At 34.2% G+C, this 26,950-nt stretch overlaps 2 protein-coding genes across 2 annotated transcripts in view; both read left to right on the top strand.

Annotated features, from left to right (window-relative positions):
* Tre1 (Trapped in endoderm 1) overlaps window positions 1–3,762 on the top strand; it is a 62,971-nt gene extending 59,209 nt beyond the window's left edge. The window contains exons 5-6 of the mRNA XM_085959817.1: window positions 1,034–1,236; window positions 3,054–3,762. Of these exons, the coding sequence (XP_085815943.1) occupies window positions 1,034–1,236; window positions 3,054–3,456 (606 nt within the window). The 3' untranslated portion in view covers window positions 3,457–3,762. The remainder of the gene's footprint in view (window positions 1–1,033; window positions 1,237–3,053) is intronic.
* Window positions 3,763–19,104: 15,342 nt separating this feature from the next.
* On the top strand, window positions 19,105–26,023 carry ATPsynD (ATP synthase, subunit D). The gene is made up of 3 exons (XM_085960071.1): window positions 19,105–19,290; window positions 19,376–19,594; window positions 25,573–26,023. Exons 1-3 carry the CDS (start codon window positions 19,172–19,174, stop codon window positions 25,751–25,753), a joined length of 519 nt encoding a protein of 172 aa, XP_085816197.1. The 5' UTR covers window positions 19,105–19,171; the 3' UTR covers window positions 25,754–26,023.
* The last annotated feature ends 927 nt before the right edge of the window (window positions 26,024–26,950 follow it).

Raw genomic sequence — 26,950 nt, 5'->3', positions numbered from 1 at the left:
CGAAAAAATCCTAACTATCGCACGAAAATTCAGAAGCTTCCGAACTTTTTTGATTCATGGATGCAATCTTGCAACTGCAGAATACATACAGGACATTTTCTTGTTATAGCCGCGATAATACTTACTGTCAGCAGTAAATCTATGCACGTGTAAACGGCGAATTAGATATGCCTCAAAATTCCACGAAAAAATGTTTGAAAAGCTTACGAATTACAAATACCGATTATTTAAAAGTGATTAAAATAGTTGTTGACATTTTTCTTTTATGTAGGTATTGTAAATTCATAGGATCTCCCTCGCCAACAGGTGCTATTTTGGCCTCCAAATACTTCTAAAGAACAAGACTCTCTCGAGGAACACCATCCACGCACATGTCGAAAAGACAAGTCAGCGCGAACTATACAAATGGACACCAACGATCCCAATAATTATGACCGTTAAACCATGTGTATTCGATAACCACTTGTGGATACGACGGCTCGCAATAACTCGTAGGTGAACATCATTAGTTATAGGTACCGCCAGGACAGGTGTTTATCACTTGAATCAAAGAGTCTAGGTGTGGGGAATGTACCTAGATAAGTTCGATATTTCGCGACTGGAATCTAAGGGTAATATGGAAGGTGGCACCTGCTAGAAACCCCCCCCCCCCCCCCCCAACCATTATTCTGTGTCTCACGATCTCTGAAGTCCACATATTGTTATCACAAAAAAATACATCAGCATGGGTCTATCCACTACTGGATGAAGGCCTCCTTTAGCTCCATCCACTCTTCTCAGTCCCTAGTTCTTTGCTGTCACGTACATCTACCGAACTTCATGAGTTCAGTCTATCCAGCAGGGCTTAGGGCGTCTAGTTCCCCTTGAGTACCACTGTATGACGGCATTTGTCCAGCGGTTGTCCCCTCGTTGAGTGACATGTCCAGCCTATTGCCATTTCATCTGCTTAGCGACCTCTATCACATCGTGTACTCTTCTGCATCTTCATCCATTGATTTCTTTACGCCATTAATCATTATTTGCATTGTTACAGATCCCTCCGTTGGCAGGAGTGTGGGGCCAACTTGGACTCGATCACGACACGTTCTCGTGCACCATTTTGAAGAAGAATGGATATTCGCCAAAGAAATTTCTGTTCTTTGTGGCCTTCGCGCTGCCCTGCTTTGTGATAATCGTATCATATTCCTGCATATATTGGAAAGTCAGGAAATCTAAACATAAGCTTGAGGCTCACAGGTAAGAACGATTCGTAATCATCACACTAGGACAGGAGTGGGAAATCTTTCCAAGTTAGAAGACTGCATTAAGTTAGCCTAACCAGTAACCTAAACAACTTTTAAAAATACAGAATTGGCTTCGTTCAAATGGACCACAGGTTCCCCACCACTGTACATAATATTTTAGGCGTCTATTATAAATGGTTACTTACAATGTTAGTTTCTTTTGGACTAAATGGATTCATATGAACTGTTTTTTTTATTACACTAGAATCTACATATTATATTATAGTGATTCCAGAACATTTTTGTGTTGTTGAATTTGTAACATAAATATTAATATTCTTTAAACCATTTCTTTTATTCAACGAATAATTGACTGGACTTGAACCCGTATCCACTGGATTCGCACCAATGTGCTTTAACATTGATATCTTCATTTAACATAACACAAAAGTCGATAGCCAAAAAAATAACGCAATTTGATTTTCATTTCAATATATGTAAAACTAGAAGTTAAATTAGATAGAACACCTGTGTCTTAATTGGTAAAGCACATTAGCGCGAATCCAGCGATACGGGTTCAAATCCTGTCAGCGTAGTACTTTTGTCAAACGATTTTTCTAATAGGTACTATATATCTGAGTTGCCTTCGAAATATACCTATATGTTTAATATTCTTTATATTGGTGTATTGAAACAAAACAGTGTTAATAAGATAACGCCCTGTTTTGACTGTAGCATACCTATCCTATAATATAATATGATTGTTCATTTAAATATTCTAAATACCAGTACCTACATTGTACTTATATCAAACATGTTGCTACTCGTTGCTAGTAACACGTCTTATCGAGCCGTATTAATCTCAGCACAGCCCTGGCAAATAAATATAAGAGCACAAAAGTGTAATGTTTGCTACAAATGACTGAGCAACACAAAAGAATAATTACTATGCTTCATAACTTTGCACTCCGGTTCTAGGATGAAAATGATGTACCTAGGTAATATATTCTAAAAATATTTTTTTTACATTTATTATTATCTATTTATTTATGTATTACTACATAATATATTAATACAAGTGAATATGTTATGTGAGGTAAGAAGGCAAAGAGGCATATCAGTGTAGTAAAAAGTGCAAAGTTATAAAACTTCTACTTTAACTTTTATCTTCGCTGTCATATTTAGACTACTTCTTCTTGGAGCATTCTTGTAGGCATGTTATGCATAAGGCCTTTCATCCAGGGCCTCCAGGTTCAATTTCCGGTGAGGTTACAATATATTTATCATATAAATTATAATATTTTATATAGGTATTAGTATCATGCTAACATGTCACATAGTTGCGAAAGTTTTCTTTAATAATTATTATAGGCACCTAATTATGAATATGTGTATTAATTAAGGCTGTAAGTACCAAAAAGTAGTATTGCCTGTAGTTACAAATCGAGTCATTGCAGTAAAATTTCATGAAGCAACCTTTTGAAAAATGTGATTTAAAGTGTGAAGCAATCACGGCAGCTTCTATAATTTTAGGTATTAAGAACTCGCAAGAGTCAACGCACCATCGTCAGCCATTTTATATTGAATTCCGTTGACCACTGCAGTGCTACTTACACCATTATAAATAAAACACGCCAACGGACTTACAACGTCGACAGGTTTAATTATTTTGCTGTATTTTTTTGACTTGCTCGAGGCACTTAGATTAAAGTTGAAGTCATTGGCGTTGGTATGTAGAACATTTTTCTATAAAAAATGGTATTTTGGTACTTAGTGCCTTAATTAATACACGTATTCATTTGTTTTTAATAAAATTTTAATTGTTTTCAGCCAACTGAGTGTAAAAGACACTGGCAACAGTGTGAGAGAGCGCGAAGACTCCCGTCTGACAACTCTGATGCTGAGCATCTTCCTCTGTTTCGTAGCCTGCTTCTTGCCCCTCATGATCATGAATGTCGCCGATGATGACATCCGATATCCGACGCTGCACGTCATCGCGTCGATTCTAGCGTGGGCATCTTGCGTCGTGAACCCGATGATCTACGCGGGTACGAATAGGCAGTATCGATCAGCGTACAAGAAACTCTTCAACTACTGCCGGAAGAAGCCGACAGTGAAGAGGTCAATGATGGGAAGCCGAATACTGTGTCAACATTCCACAAACAATTCAGTAAATTCCCATTCCGAAAAACGGATTCCAGTGAAAAGCAATAAATGTTCATTGAAGGCGTAATTCACTCATAGATGATTTTCATAATATGAAGTGTCTATTTCTAAAACTGATAAGTCCACATACAGTAAAACCCCGTTAACACGAACACGGTTAATTCAAAATTCGCCGTAACTCGAAATTTTTGCGAAAATTCATAAGATCTATCTATAGCAGCGGTTCCCAACCTGTGGTACGCGTACCACCGGTGGTATGCGAGTGGATAGTTGGTGGTACGCGAAAAATAATCAGTAATGGCGGACATAAAAAATAAAAATAAATCAGTCATAAAAATAACATTTAAACTATTGTATTTTTTTCATAACTATTATTTTCGATAATAAATAAAAAATTTCGGTAATAAAAATATTTTTAAATACAATTTCATTAATATTATTATATTTAAAAAAAAATTTCGCCTGCGGCGTTGCTGTAAATTTGTAAAAATGAAAGTGTGAATTGTCTCGTTTTCATCAGAAGAATTTTAACATTTACCGTGTTTAATTAATTTTATATAAGTACATATATTGTCTATTAATACCGGTAATTTTTGGAAAAAATTGCCTGCGGCGCATTTCTTTTTTTTTATACAAATAATTTAATTTTTATCAGAAAAAATAAAACCTTCGGTATTTTCTTTTTAAACTTAAATAAATTGAGTTTTGGGAAATATACTCACCCTATAAAATTTATAATGCAAATAGAATAACAAATTTCTCGAAATACAATCATTTTTACGAAGTGGTACAATTTTAAGCGTGATGTTACTACCAAGTGGTACGCGAGCCAAAAAAGGTTGGGAAACGCTGATTTCTAGCGATTTAGAATATTCTGTCCCTTTGATTTCGAATTAACGGGGTTATATCTATTGTATTAACAAAAAATATGTACATATTATTATTGTGTCATCCTTAACTTTCAAAACCTGTCAAAAGCATAGTATGAAAAACTTAATGATTTACAAAAAGTGATAAATTAAAAATATATTGTATTTTTTTACTTGATGGAAAGACATATTATTGTGTTGTAAAAAACAAGCAGTTTAATAATATTGTAAGTTATGTTTATATTTCTTATGATTACGTAATAATTAAAAGTAATAAAAATAAGTATATAATATTATCTTACATATTAAAGTGTTAGTTTTTGTAATAAATCATCTCAACCAATACCGATAAATACAAAAAAATTGTACCTACCACAGATATTAAATTGCGACGCTTCAGGTTTTAGAATTAATTAGATGCAGTGACGTCGTTTGTGGGTAGGCAGATTATGCATTGCTTAGGGACAGAAAATTAAGGAACGAATACAATCATTACAACTCTGTTGAAAGCAGTGGCGTTTTCCATACAGAGGACAACGCGGTCACTTCGTTTGAAAGTACCAACATCTCAGTTTAAAAAACCACAAGAGTACCGCTGATTGCTGAAATGCTATAATCCTTAGTATCGATATGCACATAATTTTTTTCAAGGTTTTCAATTTAAAGATAGTAAAAAAGGTAGGTATGCTACTAACAATGTTGACTAAAAATGAAACGGGGCGACATTCTAAGGTGGCCCTTTGTCTAGGGACATCACTGATTAGACACCTAATGTGAAGGCAAACTTTCACTGCCACAGCTTCCTTTATTATTTGTAATGATTTTGTAATTCACCAGCAGTGACGCGTGGTGACTTTTGAGATTGGGCATGCTCAGCGCTCGAAATGGAAAAGTTTACGAACCGGAGCGCTCGGAAATTTTCTGAAGATATTAACATAGTTATCAAATGTTATGTGTATTTCATAAAAATAAGTTTGTTAGATTTTTGTTATATGGCCTATCCAGCTCAGACGGTCAAATTATTTATTCCACGAGACGGAGCGATAACTTTACCGATTTCACGAAAAGGAACGGCGCTCCGGTGCGTTCCGGTCCATTTCGAGCCCTGGGCATGCTCTCCATTATAATTAATTTTATCTATCAAATGAGCCAGTGACTAGTTAGTTACCTATTAAAATATCCATTACTTGAACTGGCTATCTATATATTCAGAATTTACGTGGGTATCTATAATTATTCTATAAACATTTATTATAATTGATCAAATGAGTGAAATTAATATAGAACAAAATGAATAATTATGTAACTTTGTATAAAATAACTACGCATCTAACATAAGATTTAAACCTGGTCGGTTCATGCAAACGATTGTACACTGATAAATTCTTCAGCTCATTCCGGTGCATACGTGTTATTACATGGTGCACCTATACTGACAGCGCAGGCAACAAAAATAAGAATATTTATACTTACTGCATAAATAAATATTTCCTTCTATTAATGTATTAGTATATTGTCACTGTTCTGGCAGAAGACACTAATTCGAAAAAATGACATATCGAGTTAGTTATACCAAAATGTTCCTTATTTCAAACTTTACCGTCTGGAAACCTTCTTAATAAATAAACAGTCTTTATTTTAAAGTCATCCTTTTTATGATTACTTAATAAACTCACATCATAGACCATTTCAAACATTTTAACAACTTCAAAGTCAAATTACTCAAAACTAGTATTCTCCAGTTAGTGTGTTCTGTCAGAACAGAGACGATATTAGGTAGTAGGTATAGTGGGTAATTAATATTGTCTCACTTCCATGGTTTTTTTTTTTCTAAAATCATGTTTTTTATCTTATTGATCTTATGAATATGTTAATAGAGATAAATGGTTATCCAAGATTGGAATAATTAACGGAAGCATGATATGCACACCATCTATGAACCATACGCCACGTCTAGTTACCAGTTTTACTTATGATTTGACTTGTGACAGCAATATTAAAGATACCAATTTGCTTTTTTGATATTAGATATATTTAATATAATTTTTATAAGGGAATATGTTTGAATACCACTGTTTATGTATAAAGTCTTTTTTGGGATGAATAGTTAGAAGAAGTCAAAAATAATTATGTACCTACTTTAGCTATGTTTGTTTCCTCTTCTAATATTATTCTCAATTATTAATTAATAATACCACATTTACACGTGCATGTTTTTACTCCTGACAGTACGCGAGCCTAATACTACAAGGTTCTAAGAGCCGAGCCACACCGGGCGACTCTGGTCTCGAGACCAGTCGCCGAGACCAGACCGATGTATGCAGTTAATGGATCATGCCACACCTGGTCGCCCGTTAGTCGCGCAAGCAAGCATACATCGGTCTGGTCTCAGCGACTGGTCTCGAGACCAGAATCACCCGGTGTGGCTCGGCTCTAAGTGTTCGTCCTTGAGAAAACAAACCAACAATGAAGTAGTATTCTAAGCTGCCTCATTGTTACTTTTGTTTTGCCAAGGACAAACACTTAGAACTTTGTAGTTCTCCACTCGCGAGTAGGTATTATCGCGGCCATAAAAAGAAAATGGACGTCTAAACGCGTATTATCGTGCAAGTTTGCATGCAAGTATCAAAAAAGTTCAGAACATTCTGAATTTTCACACAATAATTGATACTTGCATGGCGGTGCGCATGCGCAGTAGAACAATAGTGACGAACCTGTCGGAAGAAATACAAACTACACCGCACAGAATATTTTGACGTCTTCCGATTATCTACGAACTTATTGGAACCTGTCTGAATCTGTCTAACATAGCGTCTCGCTTACGCTTAAAGAATGAGATTGGAAAAACAGTCGACACTTTTACGAGAAACGGTTATTATAGATACTTTAAAATACACACTATTGGTGCAAGTATATCCATGCACGTGTAGAGGCGCTATAATATTATGTACTTTAAATGCTGCCATGTAAAAGACCAAGACACTAATTATTAAAGAACGTATATTTTGTAATCATAGACATAATGTTATATTAATATAATTTTTAAGACATAGTATATCTATATTTTAGAATTTAAATGTTACCATGCCCAGTAAAAATAGTGTTGTAATCATAAGGAGTACCTGATTATAAATAAAATAATATATGCAATTATCAATAATTCATTACATGAATATCATTTTGCAATAGGCAATAAGTCGAGACCGAACCTTAACCGATTATTAAAACCAAAAGAATATTTTTTATGCCGTAATTATAATTCAGGGCGTAAAAATTATAATTATAATGAGCCTACTGCACAACGGTAAGGGGAACTACGCCTTAGTTAAAAATGCGGGTATTATCCTCATGGTTAATTTGATGACTTCCACGTAAGCTGATGAAAGAAATAATAATAGGAATAGTCAATGCTTCCCTTTAAAATTTCAATGAAATCATATTATACTACAACTGAATTAACATGATTTTTTCTTTTTCACGACTCAATACGTTATATTATGGGTTTGACACCGAATTTTTAAAAAACCCAAAGAATTTCTATTACCTAAATAAAAGTAGTATTTTAGATTATTTTTCTATTATGACATTGAATATATTTACAGACCGAATGAAACATGGTTAAGTGCTTAAACTGCACAGATATTGACAACATTAAGTTGGCATTTCCGAATTCTTGCAATAAATGGCTGCCACTTTTGCAGTTATAGACGATTTTTCAATTAAATAATAATGTCAAACTGTTGTATTATAAAATATAGTCATAAGTGTAAAGTTCTCTTCAAATCAACCTGCAATACAAAGTCACTTGTAGTTTGCCTACACAGTGGACCAGTTGGGCTATTCTTAGATATCACTTAACTTCAAAATCGATAATAAAAAATAGTGATAAATATGCTGTATCGTATTCAGAAAGTTAATAATTATTCTAACACAGCCGCTCATGACTGTGTTAACTGTTTTAGAGTGAGATAGAGTATAACAATTACATATTATTGAGAATTTTGATGCAGCGATTTTGAAAATTAGTACTATCGTTACAACATCATGCATCTTGGCCTGGCCGTCGCGTCAACTTATAGTTACCGCGAGCTGTCAAGTGTCGTTGAGTAGTACCGCAACATATTTTTTAAATACGTCATACTTTATTCCAAATGCATCCGATTAGAATCTTCAATTGGATAAAACAATCGAATTGGAGATTCTAATCAAATGCATTTGGTATCAAGTAAGACCTACGTCGATGCACTCAAACTGCAGTGCCATGTGTCAGCCCGCATATTACCGTGTTACAAATATATGTTGCCTTGTATATGGAATTTCCCTGAGTCATATCCGTGTTATTTTGGATCAAGAAAAATCATAGCAACGTGTTGACTAGTTAAAATAGCCCTGCCCTTTTTTTGCTTCACTGTCATAAATATATAGGTTTAATCTATTATAGAAGAAGGTTTTCTTCAACATCTTTGGATAAACTGCTACCAACCCGTGTGCAGTGACAGAAAATTATGTACTTATTTAATAATCAAATAATTTTTAAATAAATTATGAATACATAATAAGAAAATTGACAAGTTTATCTCTTGCCAAAAAATAATGCTGTTTTTATTGAATGAAAATTTATCCAAAGATTAATTTATTAAAGAATAAGTATTTTTGTACACTTTGTTGATTCATATTATGTCAAATTTTATCATGCACATAATTAGTGGTTAATATTGTGTTTGTCTTGACCAAAAATTAATGATATTTTATGAATTCCCAAGATTTCGAATTAAACACTTAATTGACTGAATCATTGACTAATTTTGATCGTCTTGGACTGTTTTTGTATTATTGATATTAATTTTAATATAATATTTAGCTGATAAAAATTGCATGTTTTTAAGAAATACAACACCATTATGTATTTTTGTTTTAAGATTTTTTTATAAATGTTTTGTAAATAATGTAAATTGATTATGAAAATAAAGACAGTAATTTTATAAAATTGAGGTGTTTTTTTTTATTATAATGTAAGTACCTACAGTCGAACTTGGTTATTACGAGAAAGATGGGACCGACTGAATTTGCTCGTTATAAGTGTAACTCGTTATATCAGAAAATAGTTATTTTTAAATGACAGTCACATAACACAAAAATACACAATTAGAATTTTTCCCCGAAATAAGCATGGCATTCATAAACTACAAAAGAAGTTATTTATTGTAATGAACACTGGTAGGTACTGACTACACACACCTTGGAATTTTCACATGGAATTTCAACCATATGCCAATTAGGTAGGTACTTAGGCACTTAACTAGTGGCATAAACGTAATCCGACCCCGGCGGCATCCTGTCCAGTCGGATTTTATTGCTTACGGTCGAAATGTTTTTAAACAATCGACACATTAACAGTTTTAAGAAATAATTTTTACGATATTTTAGACAATATTTGACGATAGATTAGGAATAAATGTATGGAGAAAATCATAAATTAAAATATGAACGAATGTGTCTTTGTTACATCCGAGATCTCGCTATATCCGTGATCGTAATAACCGAACTCAGCTGTATTCACAAATACTGTACAATCTCTTCCATCTCTTCATAGCCTGACAGCTGTCAATCTCAATAGGTAACATTGTAGAATTAACAAAAACTTTGTTTTAAAAAATAAACTCAAAATGGTTTGAAATTTTGCGGTTACCGCTTCTGGAGGTGCATTAATCGTACAGACCCTACCATCAGTTTTGTCTACCGTGAAGTTAGCTGTACATATCGATACACAACTTCATCATATTTTAGTGTATGAAACAGGAATGTAAAAAAAATATGAATTTTTATCAGAAATTACATGACTTAGGAAGAAAATAAAGGTTTAGAAAGGTTGATTTTTTTCCCCCATAATTTGACCGTTTGTGAGTGAAATTTTCTTTCATCCACCAAGTTGCACTAATTCGAACACTTGTAAGTAACTTGTAGGCCACTAATACCCTTACAATACTGTTAATTCTTTAAAATCCAAATCCTTCCTCACCACCCGTTCTTCGGAGAACATTCAAACAAAATATGGACAAGTATCGAACACTTAATCTTAATTTTTATAAAGCTGGGTACAGTCCCACAAACTTATCTAAAGAACAGACAAAAATGGAACTATTATGACGCCATATTGAATACGTCATTCCACTGTCAGATTCTATCCAGTTGCAAGTCTTGATTGGGTAGTTTTCGACTGTGGCTTCCCCATTAATTCTTTGTGGCACTGTACATATATGTTATTTTGGTGATGATTTCATATAAAAAGATAATTAGGTACTTTTCGCAATCTTTGTAGAATGATTGGAAATGGATCTTCAAGAAATCGTGCAAGATGCAACAACCAGATGTAACACGCTACGGAGTTCACTTTCAACCCAACCTTATCGCGTGCCTTGCCCCGCCGCTTGCAATGGGCTTTATAACATGGCTTTCGTTTGTTTTTCGTTACAGTATGTTGTATTAGGTTTACGGTAACGAAAACCGAAAAGGTAACGACATTATTTCTACAATCCAAAAATTTTCCTGGACCAAATTGTCTATGGAAAAACCCGCCTAACGCCGTCGGCCACTGTTTTGCTGCTGTCATCGATTGATATTTTTCATTATAATTATATTACCATACAGTTGCAGTTTTAACAATTTTTAATTGTCTTGCGTATAGCATACATTCTTTTTTATTTCTAAATATAACAATATGGGAGTACCTACTGCATTACCAATAAATAGTTTTTGTTCGATTTTGGTTTAATTTTATGTGATAATATGGAGTACTGTTACTTTACCATTGAGGTTGTTGTACGCTTTAAGCATATAATGGTTCGCCATCCCTGCCATAGGATGAAAATAAAACACATTTTGAAAATCGCGCGCACGTTGTATTTATTTTGATCATTGCCTACCCCTACTATTTTACAGACCTACAAACTTATCTGGAGAATGGCCAAAAATGAAGCTACGAACTACCTTAGGACGCCATATTGAAAAACGTCATCCGAATGTCAGATTTTGCCAGTTACGAGTCGTGATTAGGTAGTTTTCGACAGTGGCTCCTCCATCCTCCAGATAAGTTTGTAGGTCTGTAATAAAATTCATTGTTTGAATTCATAGACAATTTTGTTTTTGCTAACTGGTGTTGCCAAACAATAATATTTAAATTTCAATGAAATTTCAAAAATTAACTTTCGCAGTGCTGTTTGTAGTATACTTCTTGATTGTATTAAAATATAATTAATTACACATTGAAATAGGTACGTATTATTAGTATAAATTAAAGTAATTTTAATCAATATAAATATTTTTGAGCTATTATTTTCTGGCAGCACTAATTCAGTAACGTCAGTCGCATTCCTTGTGATTGTGAATGACTAGATGGGTTTTGTGAGTGTAAAAATAATGTACAGGCATAACAGAAGTTTTAACTATATTTAAAATATTGGGGTGTGCTTCGGGGCGTTCACACATTGTGAGTTTATTTAATTATGGAAAAACGGAAACGAGTTGTACTTTCAATTGAACAGAAGCTTGAAATCATTGAAAAGATTGATCAAGGTACAGCGGTGAAATCTTTAATGAACGAATATAATGTAGGTGACCAAACCATACGCGATATAGTTAAAAATAAAATGAAACTGAAGGAGTTCAAATCTGACAGTATTAATGGACACACTAGCAGAAAATCTATGAAACGGTCTACTTACGACGACCTCGACAAGGTGGTGGTACTTTGGTTCAACCAACAGAGGGCAGAAGGAGCTTCAGTCACCGGACCCGTTTGTGCAGCCAAAGCAAAATATTTTCATAGCAAATTAAATTTACCGGGTTCATTTAACGCGTCTACTGGCTGGTGGACTCGGTTTAAGCAAAGACACGGCATCGGAAAAAATATATTCAACGGCGAAAAATTAATCAGTGATGTATCAGCCACGCGAAAATTCATCGCCGAGTTTCAAACGTTCATTGAATCCGAAAAACTTATGCCGGAGCAAATATACAATGCCGATGAAACCGGATTATATTGGAAATGCTCACCCGAAAAAACGTTAGACTGCGAAACAGAACAAAAAACTACCAAAGATGAGATTCATTCGCGTAGATTAACCGTTCTTTGTTGTGGTAACGCTTCTGGCACTCATTTTTTGAAACCTTGCATAATCAGTACGACAAAAAAACCGTGGGCATTTGCGGATATTTCGGCATCGAATTTACCTGTTGATTACTATTACGATAAATCCGCCTGGATGAACAAAGATATATTTTCAAATTGGTTTGAAACTAAATTTGTCCCTTCGGTACGTCAGCATTTAGCATTGAGGGGTTTACCTCAGAAAGCTGTTCTTTTATTAGACAATGCACCTAGTCATCCTAATGTTGAATTTCTAAATTCAGACGATGGGAATGTAATTTTTGTTAAACATTTACCATTCAACGTGCCTGCTGGCATACAGCCCATGAGCCAAGGTGTAATTCATAAACTAAAAGCAACATATCGCAGAAATTTGCTCCTAAAGTTATCGACATTTAACGAACGTGACGATTTGTCAAGATTTTGGGAAAGATTGACGATATTAGATGCGATTTATGAAATTTCGGCGGCATGGAATTCAATAACAAATGTAACATTAAAGACGTCTTGGTCCAAAATTTTGCCTCCAATTTCTAAAGAATTTTTCGGACTTGAAGAAACCCAAGAAGACGTCGTATTAGACATGCTCCAGATATTGCAAGGAATCGAGGGGTGCAGGCATATTGACGAGGAATCAATACGTGTATGGCTTAATTCAGATTCTAGTTTAGCTGGGCATGAGATATTAAATGACGAAGATATCGTGCGATTCGTTTCCACGAATACTACGTCGCAGTTAAAAAATAATGACGAAAATAATAAAAATCTTTTGATATCTTCACAAGAATTTGACAATAGCCATAGTATTGCTCTAAATCACGCGAAAGCACTTCTTGAATACCTTGAGCAACAAGATGATAGCATTCTGGCCGAAATAATGGTGTTGAGGAATATTTGTAGTACAATTTGCAAAAAATCTGAAAACGAATGAAAACTCGACGCGATGATGGTTACTTAGACTCTGACGGCTAAAATTATTAAACATGGAACATGCTTTGCCTACTGATTCTCTGATGCTGGTTGTCCAAATGAGAAAGAAAATTTATTTGTCAAAGTAACCGAATCCAAAGGGTTCAAACAATGTTACTTTTCTGAAAATTATGTAATTACAATAATAAAACTAAAGAAGTAATAATAACAGACCAAAACGCACAGAATGTAGGCCACTGGACGTCAAATGAAAATAATCGGGGCGGGGCGCAGGCCGCGGGCAGGCTACTGAGGCTACGCGTCTATAGTTATTCTACGTCTGTTTTTCGTAACGCGTTTGCGTCGGAAATCATAAGTAAAACATGTTCCATGTTAAAATCTTGATTTCTCGTGTATGGAAGAATTGAACAGACGACAAGAGAGTTGTGTCGTGCAGCAATAGACCAAATGATTAAATCAATTTACATAAAGTGTCTGGCAACCCTTTTACCTATCATCTCTAAAATTATTTAATTCAATTGATGTTTATTTTAATAATTTATGTAATAAATTTAAATTTAAGAAGTTCACTCTAAAAGTCTATTATTTCGCCTTTAACCACCTTTTCAACGATGGAATTCAATTATAAAACCCTTGTGCAAACCAATTTCTCATTATCAATTTTCTACGTACATTCTGTCTAGTACAGTACCTAGACGGGCAGTGAGTCTTTGTGAAATAAACACCACAGGGCAGTATTTCTGGCCAGGGAGCCGCGAAATATTTCAGTACTTGGAAAAAAAATCAAAAACGTGGACGATACCTTATACAAATCAGTCAAAATCTGAAATGTTCTATTATTTTTAATAAAGATGTACCTATAATAATTAATGTTTAATAAAGTACTTTTCGTCACTAAAGGCTAAAATTTTTGGGGAGTGGAGTCAGAAGGTTAATTAATTCATACTAGGTATGAACGGAATTTGCAATTGAAATTGTTAATTTATTGCGAACAGGTAACCGCATTGCATCCAAAACTAAGCAATGATTATACACTACAATCGGAACTCGCAAAATAATACCGCGGTCTCGCTATAGACGGCTTTGAAAATTACTCTGCAGCATGACAAACATTTTCCATTTCAGACAACAAATCCAATAGGTGATTTAAAAAAAAATAGCTGAATAATATCCATTCTTCAACTGTAAGTAGGAACGTCACGCAGCACCATCTTTATTATTTTAATCGTTAGCGTAGTGTGACCGTCTTTATATAAATACGAACCCACAGCTAGTCCAAACTGATCAAGTGGAAGGAAGCAATAGGTTGGGTGAATATATTGTAATAACTATTCATAGTAAAACAATCTGTCAAAACAGTTTCCACCTTGCGGGAGGGCCCACATGCTCCGATTAAGATTGAGCATGGTAATTTACTTTATGACCCGATCACTTATTTTTTCCTGTTCGGTTCATGGACACACTTATCTGCAGATTCAAATTTCAAACGGCATGTTACCTACCTATACGGACATAAGAAAATACAAATTAGGTACCTATGGATGCTGTCATTTCGAATGGTGTTTTGATATCTAAAATCTGACAACCTTTCAGACCATGCTGCAATTTGCGTAATGTACCTACGCAGCAAATGATGACCCGACATTGAAAATCTACTCAGCGACCACAATATAAATTGCCGTGCTTGTAGTTATATGGGCGCTGACCCTTAGTTTAAACATATTTTTTCACAAAATATTCAAACTTATCAACTTCTTAATTTTTTTTAGAATATACGTTTTTTTATACTTGTTCTGAATTTTTTACAGTAGATATAAAAAACTTTTACTAGGTAGGTACTGAAAAAAATAGCAGCCATTAACTTAATCATATTGTCTATCTACTAGATAAGAAGTATATCGACACCTCCTATGTATACCATTGTAACTAACAAAATGACGTTTTTCACTTTTTTTCATTTTTCGTATCCATAGTATGTATTACATATGATGCCATTTACAGAATTTCAAAATTTGTATTATAAGTGCGATTTTCAAGCATTGCACATTATTGTATCTCAAATATCTTGAATTTTTTCCGACGTGAAGTATGGTAAAGTATTTAGCAATACTATACGCGGGAAACACACGGAGATCTTGCCGCGCGGGTGTATTGTTACTGCTAATTACGATACTTCACTTCGGACGGGAGGTGACACACCGCTACCAGTGTGAACTTTTGGTTATATTGTATTTTTTGTATGATTTGGTAAATATTAAATACCATAATGAAGAGATCTAGACAATGCCAATGAAAATTGCGCAATATGCCCGCCTCTACAGCACTTAGTGTCAAGAATACAAAAATTGATAGAAAATCTATGCGTTCACAAAAATGTGTGATTAGGCCAGATGGGACAATTAATAGTACAGCGTATAATATTATAGAAACGGATAATAATAGTAAAACAACAATGGACGAAATAAATTCTACCCAGGGAAACTGTGACTTTAGAATTCAAGGTAAGTTAATATTTTTAATTTTTTTCTCGTACGACAACAAAAAGTATCGTAAGTAATACTTACCATTGTCTTCGTCGTTTCTTTGCTTGTAACTATTAATGTATGTAATATTTACCATATTTTACGTCGGAAAAAACTGAAAAAAAACATTGTATCTATCACTTATGGTAATTTACGTCGTGCTTATTTTAGTAAAATAAATTGTATGTAGTACTTATCATATTATACGGCGACATACAATTTTAGTTGCAATAGTATACGTGTGATAACTTTTATAAATTCATGTTTATTTAGTTGTTTTGCTTTTTACAGAGTCACCACTGCCTCCAGGTGCTAATTAAAATATGATAATGGAACTTTTAGACATTATTTGTGCCGATGATGAGACTAGTGCCAGCGTTGCTGATACGAACAGACTACATTCTCTCGAAAAGATTAATAGTAAAAGTAATTGGATAAATTATATAGAGCTATTATTGTGAAAAATCACCTGAAGAGGTACTGTTACCATAAGGCATGAGATTTATAATCCTTAAAAAAACCCCCCATTTTTAATGGTTAAGGTTTTGGGTGATCGAAATAAAGTGGAAATATGTAGCTAAATTAGCGATAAATGAAAAGCAATGCAGAGTTTTTACTGAAACTCAGTCGTGGCGAAGTTTTACCATTAAATGTCATCTGACGAAATGAAAATAACATAGAATTATTGGTAAAAGTCTGCAAAAAAGTTTCTAGCTACATTCTCTATTTGTAACCAATTCGTATGCACAGCTTTGGACAAGGTGGATAATGAAACTTGCATTTTAATACCTGATCAACGAAGTCGACACAAACATTATAATGTTGTTTTAACTTATGATATGAAAATCAGTGTTTCCGACCATGTTAAGTCCATCCAACCGGACGAATCATATTATGTTCGACAGCGATCAAGCAAATTTTACTTGGATGGCGACCTGGATTTTATCCCTCTGTTTAAACTATATAATGAATGGTATGAACCCACAATATACACACATAAAGCTCAAACAGAAAGGCAGTATCAATTATTCATAATCAATGAAAATTTTAAATTGTGTTGTATAACTATGTCCCTAAAAAGGACCAGTGTGACCAATGTCACATTTTCAAAAACTTTCAAGAAGAGTAGCATCCACTGAGCAACTCCCAGTTTATGGCAAGAACCTTGATCGTCAGTTCAAATTATTTGATAAACATGATGTTCAATCATCAAATGGCAGAATGCCCTTCACGGGAATTTGAGTATATTTTATTATAAACGTAAATTATCGGTTTTCAATTTCACTGTTTTTCAATTCACACAAATGGTTGCTAAATTATACATGTAGCAGAAGGCTGAAGGCAAACGAGGTGCAAATGAGGACTCAAGTTGCTTACTTAATTTTGTAACCAAATATTGTGCCCAATGAGCAAAAGACTTCAGGTTTTGGTCTAACAAACAGGAATCACATTAATTATGACTTTAACATGACTGTATGCGGTCTATAAATATAATGTTAATGTAAAGTACACATTTTTGGAATGGGGACATACGCAAAATGAAGAGGACTGCGCCTAAGCCCTGATTGAAAGATGTTCAAAAAACAAACAAATTTTTGCACCTCCAGAACGGTACTGTCTAGTTAGATGGGCAAAACAAGAGAGAAAACCCGAGGATGTGGTAGGAATCAATCACGTAGACATGTTTGATTTCAGAGCTCTATTAAAATATCATATATTATGGACTAATGCAAATTACTATAAAATCACAATGATCCGTTTAAGATTAATTACAAGTGCGACTTATCTAGCACTGTCTACTCGACCATGGTCGTGAAAAGTAACACCTAGCCCACGCAACGAGAAACTTCATTTTCTTTAATCACAAATATTGCCAATTCCAAAAGCTAAGACAGATGATTTACTGAATATGTGCAACAGTGGAATCATTCCTGGAGTTATCTCGAGTTTTTCAGTAATTTCATACATGTCAATACCTACCACTGAAATTCCACCAGCAGATTCTGAGGAAGATTGATTTTATTATTTGTGAATACGAAAACCTATACCAAATTGTGTTCTCGTAGGATGAAAATAAAATCAGCTTAATAATTAATATTATGCCAGTGTAAACAATTTCTTTTTGGTTGTATGTTTAAAAATTTGCATGGTTCTTTTGTCAGATCATATAATTGAAAATTAATTCCAAACTAAAAATATAGTTGCATAATGATTTTTTTTCAGTTTCACGTATATTTTAACCTGAAGTGCACCCTTCCATCTAATCACCCATTGTTATTCCCTTGTCTGATTTTACTTTGATATTATTGATATATTAATTTACCAAGAATTCGTAAGAACGTTGGTTTGAAGTGATTGTAATTTTTATTTTTTGCTTTTAATTTTATTTCAATATTTACATACTTCCTTGAATTGGATTTTTGATTGAAATTGTTTCTTCTCTATTTTTGTCTGAATGTTTAATTTTTATCACGTCATGAAAGACTTAAATTTATTTTATGTTTTATTAAGTAATTTTATTTAGAGAGTATTTTTTTCAACCTACCTGTCTGACGTATGGGTCGCTAATTTTTAATTATTGTTATTACCGAATTATGATTTAAAATACGCAAAAAATCCTAGGTAACGAAATGTTTTTAGTATATACAATATATTTCAACAAAACTAGGACGACGTAAATTATGATAAGTATCACATACAACTAAATGCATGTAAGAGGTTCCGCCGTAAACTATTGTATGTGCTTGATACAATGTTTCGAACAAATTCTTTTCCGCAGTATAATGTTGTAACAGCATTTTCTGATAAACCACAAAAAATATTAGATATCCTTAAATGCAAAACAAATCTATTTATAATTGACAATAGACATCCCAAATTTGGTGCAAAACATTCAAAAGGTCGACTTACACCAAGCTTTTGTATCTTTAAACCGCTCTCCTGTAAAGTTGCGATTATGAAGTTACAATACTATACGTAGGAGGTGTCGATATGTTAATAAAAGAAACTGGCAATATTTTTATTACTACCAACATTACAGACCTACAAACTTATCTGGAGAATGGCCAAAAATAGAACTACGAACTACGATAGGACGCCATATTGAAAAACGTCATCTGAATGTCAGATTTTGCCAGTTACGAGTCGTGATTGGGTAGTTTTTGATAGTGGCTCTCTCATCTCATTCTCCAGATAAGTTTGTAGGTCTGTACCAACCTTTCGATGACACATCCTGTCGAAAACTTGACGGATTTATTTTAATCACGATCGCCGTCTGTCTATTGGTTTTGCGAGGATAGTTTTAAATTAAGAAAAATGGCTAAAAGGATCGCACAGAGTACCGTAAACTGGACCTCAATTGCTGAGCGCGTGCCCCCAGCCCAAAAGATCAACTACAATTTATTTAAAGCAAAATCCGACTCCTATCTGAGACGGTAACCAGATTTCTCTCAACCTGTCAATGTCGATTATATAATATTTTTTTACTCAATTACATGACGTTCAATTCGGTTGTTTCAGTGTTTTAGCTAATCCCGCAGAACCACCAAAGATAAACTGGGCGCAGTACAAGAACACGGTGCCCATCGCTGGAATGGTCGATGCCTTCCAAAAGCAGTACGAGGCATTGAAAGTTCCCTACCCATCTGACACTCTTACCGCAAAAGTGGAAGCTCAGGGAGTGCAGATTAAAGCCGACATTGCTAGTTTCATTTCTGAATCCAGCATGAGGATTGCGGAGTAAGTTGTCTTTCCATATAAATAAAAAATACCATTTAAAAACCTGTATGTAATGTCATACATAACCTCATTTTGATAATAATTGAAAGATGCCTTACCTAAAAATTAGATTGTGTGTTCTTTCGTTCATAATTTCCTCTTTGCCCGTGAAAGTCCTACTAACAGTGGCGAAGACTCCATACTAGGCGATTATTTGAAGCCTACCTTCTTAATAAAAATATTTTTTAATTGCATATTGACTTATTTATATAATCACTTGATTATATATTCTATAAAATAATTTATTTTGCCAACAAGAGATGCCGTATGTGTAGGAATGTATTACACAGATAATTACAAAACAATCTGCGAAGGTTTTAAAAAATATACCCCAGCGCGCCGCGCCATGCCATCTGTCTTGATGTGAATAAAGTTCGGATTATGTTTCAAATAATTCTCAATTTAAAAATCTCAGTCTAAAACTAAATAATTTATAATTAGATAATTTAAAAAACTAATTTCTATGGTGTTTAATCAAATATTAATAAATACACCGTTTTTAAAAATAAAAAGAATTTTTATGTAATGATTTTTTATGTGTATAAATGTTTTGATAAAATACGTACTTAATTTAAACTGATCGCTTATTTTTATGTTGTCAGTGAGTTTTTGAAGTTTCATTAAATTAGTGTGTACCTATTCATTAATAGTAATATCGTATTATTTCTCGTAAGTATACCTGACATGCGTGTTCTTTTTATCAGATCTCCACAGCCTACCTCTTTCCAAAAGTCACCCTTCGCCACTGCCTACTATTATATCATTATTTCTACTTAACTCTCAGTCTACTTCGCACTCAGAATCTCTATCACATGCCAATCTTCTTGCACCTTTCCATAGCTCTGCCAAATACAAACAGTAGATTGTATTCAGTGCCATCCATGGTACTGGAATCCGGTTTACTTGATGAAAACACTGTTCCGATAGAAACTCTCATGAAAAATTTGCATACCCAGGATTAACGTTACATCCTTCACCTTATATAATATTCTGATGAGAGGCTGCATAGCCTACTGTCTTCTCTTGTTTTTCTGAAATCACTGCAAACATCTGTTCCCAGAACTTCACAGAAGTCTTGATAAGTCGCTATGGCTCTAATATACGCATCAAACAGGCATCATTATTCTAGAATCTCTGTATATAATCGATTAACTGGCTATTAATTATTGAAATTTTGTTCTTCAAGTAGTAATATAGACACGTCGCATGATGTCCTGGGCACTTGATATTTGTTCTTCATAATATCAAGTGCGCTGATTCACAATTGGACACAGTTATGCAGAAAGTAGCCAGTCCACAAAAAATTAAAAAATGAGATGATATAGATCAGATCCGAGAAGGTTTTCTCTACGTTCTGCTAAAAATAGCCAAGCTGCAAAAAAAAAATACTATTTACAATTTTACATACATTTTTGACCATCATGCTGTTGCTAAAGTGCCATTATCTCAGCTCGACATTATTGTGGACTGGCTACATTCTGCATAACTACGTTCAATTGACAATTAATATAATGCGCATGGATCCCTAAAGAACCACATGCCATACATCTACAGTCAAATACCATGTTCACTCCTAAGCGGAGTATATCCGTTATATTAACAACTTTTTTCGAGGATGCACCCAACCTATGTCTCCTTACACTATCAAACACACATTGAAAAAGCAACATGTATTCGGATTCATTTGTAATTGACCCACTGTTTCAGAGACAGCCGGTCTACGAACTAGGCCACCATGATATTATCACAAAAAAAATGTTTATATAATGAGTACGTGTAATACAGTCGAACTTGGTTATTACGAGGAAGATGGTACCGACTGAATTTGCTCATTATAAGCATTACACGTTATATCAGAGAATAGGTATTTTTAAATGAGCGGTCACATAACACAAAAAGTCACAATTCAAACAAAAATACACAATTAGAATTTTTCCCCGAACAATCAAAACAAAAGAAGTTGTTTATTGTAATGAACGTTGGTAGGTACCTACTTATGTACTTCACAAACCTTGGATTTTTTTTTCAACCATATGCGTGGATACTTTTTCAATATTGTCAGCGAAAACACCAATTAGGTAGGTACTTAGGCACTTCTAGTGTCATAAACGTAATCCGAACCCGGCGGCATCCTGTCCGGTCAGATTTTATTGCAGGGTCGAAATGTTTTTAAACAATTGACAGTTTTAAGAAAATTTTTGATGATATTTTAGCTCGGTATATCCGATAAGGTGCTCGTTATAAAAGTGAATAAATGTATGGAGAAAATCATAAACATTTGTCAACGAATGTTTCCTCGTTACATCTGAGATTGACTGTATGTGTAATATTGCTAATATAGCGAAAGTGTAGTAGAAATTGGTACCTAATGATTTTACATAAAATTAGTAGTATGGGGCGGGGCCCTATAGACTGCTTTGTTGATGTTGGTATTTTCTGTAATTGAACAGCGGGTCACCCATCTCGCTAATTGGTATTTTATTAAATCTTTGGAAGCGATATTTTAAGAACCACCACACTAGATAGAAGCTAGAATAATCTTATTCTACCAATTTTGGATTCCAATTTGGTTCTGATTATTTGTGTTAGTTTTTTAACCCTTTCTAAGCGTTACGAATCCCGACTTAGTACAACAGTGCGCGTTGTTATTTCAAGCATCAATAAATCGTAATAAATGTCAGTCAAACATACACAAATAGAGTAGTAAAAAATCGGAGTCAAGTTCAAAAATGATTATGACAGAACCTAATATTTTATGTGACTCTAAAAATAAACATTCGTCGCCTAAAACTGATAAGAAATCACGAACAAGATTTCTTCATTGAAAAAATGCCGGCTTACTCGAGCGGCGCCATGACACTTACGAAATGGTGCTGGACTAATGCGTCGATGACAGATTAACAAGTGTAAGAACAGTTCAGTATTATAGTCTACGGCTACGATTTCGACAAATATGTCATACACATAATGAATAATAATATGGTTTATGACTTTTATGAGCATTTTTGTTGAGTGTGTTAAAAAAATATCAGTCATAAATAGCTCATTTTTATAGCATCCAGGACATCTCAAACTGTGTAACTTTTATTTGAACTCCCATACACATTGCAGCACTGCAGGTCGAGTATAAATAAATCATCCTTGAGAACTACTGGCTATTTGAGAGTAATGTACTTACCACCAGTGCCTGGTTTGTACCTACCATTGACCCCGAACTGAATGGAATCGAATGACACATAGTTTATAACAAAACGGTTTATTTTTCGAATACCTATTAGGCTATTACAATTCGTAAAATATTAAATTTCAAACACTTTTTGCACTTCTAAATGCTTTATAGTCACCACAATTTTATTTTCAAGTTCATTTGTTTTTTTTTTATTATATTACTTCAATAACCTGTGGGTCTATTCTATACTTATCGAACACTAAAGTGATAAATAGTATCAAACTTAGGGTAGGTTTGTATCAAAATATTAGCACTTATTGTAACAATTACACGAAGTTGGTTTTTATTGTTGCAATAAGTGCGATATTTCAACAGCAGCAAGATAGGTGCTGTTAAAATATAGCACTTATTGCAACAATAAAAACCAACTTCGTGTAATTGTTACAATAAGTGCTAACATTTTGATACAAACCTACCCTAAGTATGATAATATTTATTACTTTATCACTTTAGCGGTCGATAAGTATAGAATAGACCCACTGGTACTAGAATAGGTAATCTCTTATTTTATTATAATGACATGATAGTAAGTAACTCGAGTTATTTTCGACTATAAATATAAGAAGAATTCTCCATAAAAAAAAATAGTAGTCATGAATCAAACCCTTTTGAATAGTGTTACGAAAAAAATAATTCTCAAGTGTCTGTCTCACACCAGCAGACGATGATTTGCCGCGCAGTGTATAAAAATTCAGTAGCGCGGGACCTGGTGTAGCGTAATACGACAATTTCCGCATTTATGCGGGAACGGGCATCTGATTGTTCGTGTCTTTTCTTTATAAATGGCTGATAACTAGGGTAAATAAATAATTTTTGTCTGTTTCACCTAATTCTATAACCAGAAAATAGTATTTAAAAATGTTAATCAATGATAAACAAAGAGACATATTGAATCGCGGACTCCTAGGTATATTTAAATGACACCTTGTTCAAATTATTTTCCGAAACTATTTACTCGCGGATAATATAATAGCAGATAGGCGAATGAATGCAATCTCCAAAAGCATTCCTTTTGTAAAAATATTTTGTAAATTCACTTTGATCAATGTAAATTTCGAATATTCTATTTAACAGTTTACGCACCAAATAGTTTTTCAATCATTAAAAAACAATATAACTTATTATATCGCGAACTCGTATCGTTACAAACACGTCAGTCAAATGTCTTCGACGCACATGCACTAAGAAGCGATAAGACACTATATACGCGGCAAATTTGAATTGGCCCGATGACTGATATTTTTTTATTCAAGACACGCTCCCGAAAAATATTTATTTAAATTAGATAGAACAAAAGTTTAGGCTATCCATTGACAGATGTCAAGAGAAGGATGATTTCTGAATAAATTAAATCAATGTTCGAATTATTCGCGCCTGGCCGAAAGGAGTACTAGGCAAACGAAAATCGAAATGACTTTAGTCAGCTGACGCGCGGATGACTCGCGCGTATAGGCTGACTAAAGTCAGTTGCCGCGTTAGAAAGGTTAATGGAAATGTGTGTTGTGCGGTTATCTAACCAGTCATCGTACAAAAATGTTAAGATACTGCTGTCATTGAGCGGAATTAGTGATTGATACATCTTTTCAAATTCTGATTGCTACTCGACAGTAAAAATACCTTTTTAATTAAACTGTTTTTTATTCGATGACCATAATTCAAACACACTAGATTTAAGAAAATGGCATTATTGTAACGAAAAAACACCTCAGTGGGTCTATTCTATACACAAGGCGGCTATCGACGGTAGTTTATCATATTTATGTATTGAGTATTATAATTGTTGGGCTGGACACGTTGAGAGAATGCCTGAGCACAGGACGCCAAAAATGGGCTGGACACGTTGAGAGAATGCCTAAGCACAGGACGCCAAAAATCATGACCGAGTGGATCCCACAGTGGAAACGGTCTAGGGGCAGACCAAAAAAGAGGTGGGCTGACTGTATCGAAGAGGACTGGAGAAAGATGGGGAGGGCTGGAGACTGGAGAGGAGCAGCCAGGGAAAGGAGCGTGTGGAGGACAATTGTAGAGGAGGCCAAATCCCGCCCCGGGATGTAGTGCCGAAAAAGAAGAAGATTATAATTGTTACAATAAGTTAGCTGTCTATCTCGGTCTAAAAGTTAACACAGCCATGAGGGACTGTTAAAACAGCACTTTTTGAAAGTTTAGTTAGACGGTTAACTTATTGTAATAATTAACTTCTCAATACATAAATATGATAAACTACTGTCGATAGCCGCCTTGTGTGTAGAATAGACCTACAGGTGTATATTGTTAGAAAATATTGACATGATTGCAATGTTGGCTTTATTGTTAAAGCACAATATTCGCCTGAACTGCGATAGATGTGGCCACAAGTCACCAATTGGTAATAATATTTTTGGTTTCTAAAGTTGTCCCGCATTATGTAAGCACCCACGATGGCCGCACGGCTTAAGCATCGGCCCATAGCGTCGTTGGTCCCAGGTTCGAATTCTGGGTCTGCCAGATACACATATTGTTTTTTAATTTGTGTATTGGTCAAGAGTATGGACCTAATAGGTTGAGCAAGTGGCCGACATCCATTTCTCGTAAAAACAAAATCTGTTAACACAAAACCTCCACTCTGTGGGGGCCCATATGGTCTTATTAGGATCAAACATGGTCGAAGAGAAAAAAAAATATAAGCAAAAATACTATTGTACTCTGTTCTGATGACACTTTTAATTTTCAGTTACCAGGCGCAATTGGCCGATATCAATTCGCAGCTACAGTACAATGAGATGACAATGGAGGACTTCCGCGACGCCTTCCCTGATTTGGCCATCGACCCGATCAACCGCCCGACCTTCTGGCCCCACGGACCCCAGGACCAGCTTCTGCCTGGAGACAGTTTGAAGAACGAAGCCCATTAAATCGTTCTACGATTCCACCACAAATAAGACAACCCATTTACGACAAACAATAATAAAAAATGGAAATTATTATTTTGTAATTAATACTGATTATTATTAGTAAATCAGCCATAACTGATGGTATTTACACTGATAATTTATTGTTTTGATTCAAGTTGTTAGTTATTCTTGGTTGGGTTGTTCTACTAATTGAAAATATTAATTTATTGAAACTGTCAGCTTTTCAATAGGTATTTAAAAAAATGTATAAGTTTTATTAGAACTCTTGATGTTATGGAAAAGGGCTTTTTCTTGGCCTGGATTGTGAATAAATTTTCGTCTTGCAGTTATTTTTATTAATTGTTCACTGCTGACTAAATAAATTATTTCAAAAAGGTCAATACTTTTTTATTTATTGTCTCCAGAAAAAAGAAAAATTTTATCAGAATGACACAGAAAATGTTCTTTATCAGTCAGCTTAAATAATGTACATAAATACTATGAAAGTGAAGCTTATAAAAGGACTTTTTAAATAAGGTGCATATCATTTTACCTTGTTTATTAATTGTAGCAAACTTGAATAAAATTTGCATTCACTCAATTCCATAGTAATGTGTAATGACGTCTGATCGTGGTTGATTTTGTCATGTAAAATGATTAATCTATTTTAAGAACAAACACACTTGCAAGTGCACGGGTTTTTGAAGATTTTGCGTTGTCGCGTGAAAATTCAGAAGCTTCTGAACTTTTTTGATTCATGATTACAATCTGCACGATAACACATGTTTACATGTACATTTTTTTTGTTGTGGCCGCGATAATACATACTGTCGGCAGTAAATCCATGCACGTGTTGAAAAAATCTACTTTTGGATGCAACACATTTGGAAGCACGCAGCATGTATGTTGCTTGTATGCAGTTTAAAAAGTCGCTGCATTGAGTCAATAAATACTATTTTACAGCATGTCATTCACAACCTAATACACACGATAGATCGCTGTCGCTACCCTGGAGATTGCCAGTCAAGTGTCAGATCACCCGAGCAAAAATGTCAAATGGATCATAATGAAAATTTCATTTCTGGATACAAAATATCCTCTGTACATTCGTATATCTTTTATTGACAATTATTTATGTACCCAAAATTTATTATCTTAAACGTCAAGACAAAATCACTGTTTCGTTGGATGTACAACAATGTTTTTCTGGTTTAACAT

This window comes from Rhyacophila brunnea, unplaced genomic scaffold, assembly GCF_057557595.1.
Source record: "Rhyacophila brunnea isolate RB1 unplaced genomic scaffold, BYU_Rbru_1.0 scaffold_9, whole genome shotgun sequence".
NCBI classification, from domain to species: Eukaryota; Metazoa; Arthropoda; class Insecta; order Trichoptera; family Rhyacophilidae; genus Rhyacophila; species Rhyacophila brunnea.
This window is presented reverse-complemented; position numbering and strand designations above follow the sequence as displayed.